Source organism: Magnolia sinica, chromosome 1 (assembly GCF_029962835.1).
Source record: "Magnolia sinica isolate HGM2019 chromosome 1, MsV1, whole genome shotgun sequence".
Classification (NCBI taxonomy): domain Eukaryota; kingdom Viridiplantae; phylum Streptophyta; class Magnoliopsida; order Magnoliales; family Magnoliaceae; genus Magnolia; species Magnolia sinica.
Genome location: NC_080573.1, coordinates 132,641,739 through 132,648,494, shown reverse-complemented (window position 1 = coordinate 132,648,494; position 6,756 = coordinate 132,641,739). Strand labels below are relative to the sequence as shown.

The 6,756-nt window shown below is 42.8% G+C and overlaps 1 protein-coding gene across 1 annotated transcript; it reads right to left on the bottom strand.

The window, feature by feature from the left end:
- Nucleotides 1-1,486: 1,486 nt before the first annotated feature.
- Nucleotides 1,487-2,454, bottom strand: LOC131218203 (glutaredoxin-C6-like). Its single transcript, XM_058212885.1, has one exon. It carries the CDS (start codon nucleotides 2,380-2,382, stop codon nucleotides 1,972-1,974), a length of 411 nt encoding a protein of 136 aa, XP_058068868.1. The 5' UTR covers nucleotides 2,383-2,454; the 3' UTR covers nucleotides 1,487-1,971.
- Between the last annotated feature and the right edge of the window lie 4,302 nt (nucleotides 2,455-6,756).

Genomic DNA, 6,756 nt, shown 5'->3' with positions numbered 1-6,756 from the left:
ATCAGATCCACCTCGTCCATCTGGTGCGTTGCCTCATGTGCGCACTACAAGCCTACAATCAGGACGGTCCAAAACTCAGGTAGGCCACACTGGAGGGAACAATTGGTATGGGACGTACACTATTAGTTGATGTGGAGCCCACTTTGATTTATATCTACCATCGAATCCATTAATCTCACACAAAAAAACAAGGATGAGGATACTATAAAAAAATCATATCATTCTTAAACTCAGGTTGGCCACACCATGTGAATTTAAACCGTCTTTTATGAAGAGGCCCAACTGAGTTTTAGATCAATGAAATGCTCGGGATCAACGGCTAACGCGGTGGTGCACTTGATAGACGGGGCGGATCTCATCCACGTGACAACGTATGAACCGTCACCATCTCTTCTGGAGTACAGGTTTATTAAAAGTTAATTAAAAAAAGAAAAAAAAAAAAATAGAGAGGGAGAAAAAATTTTGAAAGAAAAAGCTAAAAGAGCAAAGCGCACTCGTCGAGGTGAAATTCGTCAGCACTACCCTTTCCAACCCCAACGATCTGACATGACGTCCTCCTCCATTATGGCACCTCTCTCCATTAATACGTAACTACCATCGTACACGTGTCACACATGCGCGTCAATCATCACCATCTAAATCCTTCTCTCTGTCGTGGATCGAGCATCGCCCCTGGGAGTTATTTGATACTCTGGCAGGACATGACACTTGATACACCCGCACTCAAAAATTACATACGCCTCATATATTAACTAAAATTAAACTTATTAAACTCTTGAACCCGCTGTTACACCTTTGAAAAATCTCAACAGCTGGTATGTTTTCATTTCCAACCGTCCAATTAAGTGTCCACCGCTCCGCTCCGACAGACGGATAACGCAATATAATGTAATTTTTGTTAATGATAGGTATAAACGAGGACCCTCAATTTGAACCACCTGTATACCAGGAGTGCATAAATGCTTGCGTATCATCCATTACGCTCTTCCAGAGTACCAAAGTTTATCACAACTCATCAAGGACGATCCTGACCGTCTGATTTCTCCAGTGTATTGATCCATTGGACTTTAGTTGACCTTCAGTCTCACCAATCACCATGATTTTCGGAGCCACAATAGAACTCAACTCAGCTTTCGGTGGTCTGCGTGTAATCGTTGACTGACATGCCACAATGATGGAGGATGAGTTACCACCATTTAATAAAGTTTGACAAACAGTGTAGACTATCTATTTTGTGATAGCGCCAAATGTGCGGTGCCAATTACAATACGGGTCGTGGATCCCGGATAGCCCCAATTCGGCTTCGCGGAATTGAATTTGGACATTGGATCGTTTTATCTTGACCGTTCGTACGATAGCCAACAATTGAATTATTACACGTGTTCAAGGTATGAGTTTTGGAGGCAATGTTAAATTCAAAACGTACGGCCCCCACCATATCAACGGTGCGGATTGATGTCTATGTATAACATCTGTGCCATGCATGAGACACCACAACTTAAATATCAGTCTTTTCTTGTGACAAAACCCAAACCCAGTTCATAAAGCCTTGAAATTACAACCATATAACCCTGAGAGCTGCTAACCTTACACGCAACTTTCCATGAGCATCCCTACAAGCAATCACACGTGCGAAACTGGCAAAAAGATCATCCAAACCGTGCATCCTGGGGAACGCACTGTACAGATGATCTGAGAGAAAATGCAAGCTTTTAGACTATTGGATAGGCCTACATGTACGACACAACGGACGATCTACCGTCCATCTATTTTTCACTCGTGAGTATCCTTTCTGATAAAATATCCAGAGATTTTGGGCAAATTATCTACAAGGTGGGTCCCACTTGATAGATCTCCTGCCCAAGTGCCAGGTCGGATGACCGTGTGGGTTTGCTCGTGTGAGGGAAGGGAATTTGACAATATTACCCTAGAATGGACAGAAAAATTACGGAAACCAGGCCACGCCCGTCATCATAGCCAAGCCGCGCCAACTTCTTTCAGCTTCGGCACAAGTCCGCCGCTGAGATGCAGCTTCATCAGGCTGTCCAGCCCGCCGACGTAAGCCCCACCTATGAAGATCGCGGGCGCACCGTCGCCCGACACGCTACCGTGCGCGCGGAGCGCTTGTCTCGCGTCGTCCATCTCTCCATCGTCCAATTCGATCACGGTGGGGTGCACGCCCAGCGAGGCAAGCAGCTGCCTCATGACGTGGCACATGCAGCATGACGGGCGGCTGAAGATGATCGCCGGGTTCTCCGAAATCAGCCGTTGGATCCTCTTCTCCGGCGTCTCCGCCACGTCGATCGATAACGGCGCGTTCGTTGGTGTCGTCAGCTCGAGACCACCTCCGTCAGTTAACGCATCGGACCACATCCCTTGCATCTCCGCTAACAACTAACGGATTCCGTTAAATAGAGAGAAGGAAGCGATCTCTTTTTTACTCTGGAGGACGAGCGGTGTTTCAGTTGCTATTTAAAGAGAGAGCGAGGTGGGCCAGGCACATGTGGAAGGGAGGATCCTGACGTCACGTTAAGGTCATCCTCGCGTGCTTACGTCACGTGCTGGAGGCCAAAAGCCATGCTGGAAAACGACTACGGGAAGGGGGTTGCGTCAGACCACGACCCGGATCAGTAGAGTTACGGCCGCTGGCTACGGTGTATGCGCGTGACGTCACTCTCGATCCAGCGGCTCGTGTACGTCAGCACGACACACGTGTCGCGTCCTCACCGGTGATTTCTCTTCCTTTTCCTTTTTCTCTTCTCTTCTGCTTTTTTCAATTTCCTTGGGGCCTGGAGAGACGACCTTGGAAGATCCCGTCGATAGCTTTCGGTGGATTAGAGGCACCAAATGGAAGCTTGCCACGTATACTCCACCAGGAGTCACATGATTGCATAGACATGGATGGTGACGTCGCGGAACACGTGTCGACGTGTCACACTTGATAAGATCTTGTCCATTCATCACGTAAAGTGCACATGACACGACTTGCCCGTGATCCGGGGTTAGAGAGCTCTGTCACCCAAAGCTGTGCGGGGCCACCGTGATATTTGTGTCATATTCATCTGTATCAGCTCCTTTTATAACGCGGATTTAGTGAGACCGTGATCATGGGTCCACATTGATCTATATCTTGTATATCCATGCCGTCCATCCGTTTCGACAGCTCATTTTAGAGCATGGACCTAAAAATTAAGCAGATCGAAATTTTAGGTGGACCACACCACAGGAAACACTGATATTTAAATGCCTACCATTAAACACTTCTTGTGGCCTAGAGACATCCACCGTTGAACTTTTCCAGGCGCACCGTGATGTTTAGGTGCCATTTAACCCGTTCGTCAAAGCAATTCCCACCTGAATAAGGGGAAACACATATATAACCCTGATCCAAAACTATGTGAATCCCAAGAAGGTTTCAACGGTGGACGTTCAATCCTGGTGTGGTCTGGGCCCAACTCTTTAAATACTCCGCCTTAGACAGATGAACGGAGTGAATATAATAATAATTATCATGGTGGTCTTTGGTTTAAAGGGGAGCCATGTAACCCCTGATTACAGGCAAGTCGTGTCCGCATATCTTAGGCAGGTCACTTCCTACACTTTCATCATGAGATCTAAACCGTTCATCAGGTACGTTGAATAAGAAGATCGAAGGTAAACGCGAGGGAACATACCTGATTGAAGGCATGGATCTCACGAAAGTGCCAACATGGTGGCTCTTGGTTAGCGAAAGCAACCCAGCACGAGGTAGGCTAGTGCGGTTCATCCATATCCGGTCTACACGCGTTGGGAAATCTCCACCGTAAATAGGGAGGAGAAATGATGAACTGTATCCTTCGATCTAGAGACCTCTAAACAAGATGACGGCCCACAGTTCACGAACGACACCGATGCAGTGACGTTAGCTATCACTTAAATTTTAACAGAAGGCTCAGATTGTCCCGTAGGTTTGACATAAAAATAGCTTCGAAATTCCCAATTCTCCATCATGACACGTGCATGTTGGAAGGAGGGCCCCACGGAATCATTTCCGTATCCAACAAGTTCGACGGCTCACGTTTGAAGGCGTGGAAGTCGCACGCCATGGTGGGACCGCCAGCAATGGAATTTCTTTCAAAAGAATAAAAATGGCCCCTTCATTTCCCCACCATCCAAATAATAATTTTTTTAGTGGAAAAAAAAGGCCTTGTCTGCCATGGAATCCTCAAGACGGACCGGAATCGTCCAAAGCACCTGTAAATACACAGTTCATGAAACACCCAAGTTCTGTGGGGCCCACCATCATATATATGTAAAATCCACTCCGTCCATCAGGTAAGTGATATATATTATCTAGAGTGTACATGTGGAGGATACCTCGGACTTAAAACTCATATGGGCCACAGCAATGGGAGTAATGTAAAATTGTGTCAGAATCACTAAGTTCATATGGCGTGGCTTGCTCCAGTCTGATATCAAGATGATTATTTGTATTTTATATTCATCCTAGATAGTTACACCTTATTAATGGGTTTGATGAGAGAAACTCACCATGTTGGCCCCTTATAAAAATCCATGGTTGGCATCCGTTCCCATTGTTACATGTGGTGTGGCCCATCCAAGCTGTAGATCTACCTGATTTTTTTCATTATGTTCTAACATCAAGTGTAGAACCTTATAAAGGGAGTGGATTTCACGTGTGCAACATGGTGGGGCCCATAGACTTGGGTGTACAGGTGTTGTGGAGGATTCGAGTCCCAAAAGACAGATCTAGAGAAAAAAGAAAAAACAAAAAAAATAAAATAAAATTACAACGTCATAAACCAATATAAGCATTCTAAAAGCGACGCGCCGATGAAATAGTATTGTTCCCTTTTCTTCTTTCTCCGAAGTTTGAACTGAATACCCCTTTTTTCTTTATGCATCGCGAGGCATGGAAGTTACCTTTGATGCATGTCAGTGATGCCATCTAGGTACATATGTGTTCGATCAAAACGGTTCACTTGATAAATTAAATAGTGAATGGCCCATGATCAAATTATCATACTTTTTGGAAGATAAAAAAATTATTCAGCAATGGTTCGTATTGAGTGAGAAAATGTCCCATTTTTAGTTGATTAGGAGAGACCACGCATGGAAATTTCTTATTAGCCGTCAATCAATGGGGAAGCTCACCTGATGTATGGTCCTGATGATCATAAATGTATACAATTAATGTGGTACGTGATTTGCAGACATAATGAATGCGATGCCTCGAGAGGCAGCGAATCAGCTCCCCGAAAATAAATACCAAACCATTTGTATGCTATCGTGGGAAAGATACCCCTTCTTTTTTTTAATTATTTTTTTCGAACTTATGATGCAGCAGAGCTAACCTTTCCTGGTTTCAGATTTTTCTAAGCTTGAAAGAGTATGATGTTCCGTGCACGCGCATGTTACCACCGCACATGTGGCATACCTGTACATGACACATCATATTAGCTTGTTGAAATAAGTTTTACTTTTGGTGTGAACTTTGTTGTAGGACCCATCTAAAGTGGTGTGCACTATTTGGACGGTTTGGATTAAGCTATGTGCATACATTGGTTGATATTTGGGCCCACCGGCTTTAATATTGTTGGTGCAATAATACAAAGTTGCAATGGTACTTTACTCGAAGTCGGAAAGAGATGACGTATTTTATAAATGGGTTGTTCTTAAAACTGTTGTTTATGCAAAGAGGATGACTATTTCCACTGAGAATCTACGGTACTCATCAAACGCCGCCGTACGGGTTGATGTAGAACCTGAAAGGGACGTCTGCGTATTAGGCAGGTTTATAAGGAGAGCCACGGTGAGTATTCCCTACAGGAATCCTACAGCCTTATTAATCTCGGTTCTTCTAAAACAGTTATATGTATTAAGGTTGTACCACTCCCCCCAGAATACAAATTTCTAAATACATCACAATTACAGGGCCCATAAGTGTAACCGATCACACTATCCAACCTTTAGATAAATCTAACCTGTTAATAAATAACGCCCACCTTATAAGATTTTTACATTACCTAGCTATTGCACGCTCATAAGGTTGGACAGGCAAGTGGTACAAATTTATAACGATCTTTATTAAATAAAAGAATCTGTATTTGAGATGTACTTTCTACTTTTAGATATATATTTGTATCACCAGTAAAATAAATTAAATTGAATTTACTTCTAAATGCACATTTTTTATTTGAAGTGAAATAAATTAAATCAAATTTATTTTTACATATGCATGAATTAATATAAAATTAAGAAGAAAAAAAAATTAGAAGCTCACTAATTTCTTCTCCATTAAACTTTATATGCTACTCTTATACTTATAAGCTTTTTCCACCTAGCTTTCTTTATTATATAAATTTATTTTAGAAGAAATCGTTGTAAGTTATATTTAGATATGGCAAGCAAATTATGCAATTTATTTATCTAACCAGATAAGAAATGGACGTGATGTTATATAAATATCTTTTTTTAACCACCTTAAGGTTTACTGTTCTAAGCCCATCATATTCCAATAACATGACTATTTAAAAAGTAACTTAAGGCGTGTTTGGATTTGCGTTTGTAGGTGTATTATATGGTATTAAAGGGTGTGATGTGAATGTATGGTGTTTGGTTGGGAGAAGGCAATTGTAGTATTCCACACGCGCGAATACAACGTGAAGCCAAAAAACTGCATCGAATGTATTCTTTGGCGTAATATATCCAGACCCTTCTTCATACATCCCAAATGCCTCTGTAAGATCATAGAAC

What these genes read in the sequence shown, in the direction of transcription:
- LOC131218203 (XM_058212885.1), bottom strand. Translation starts at nt 2,382, where the DNA reads ATGCAAGGGATGTGGTCCGATGCGTTAACTGACGGAGGTGGTCTCGAG.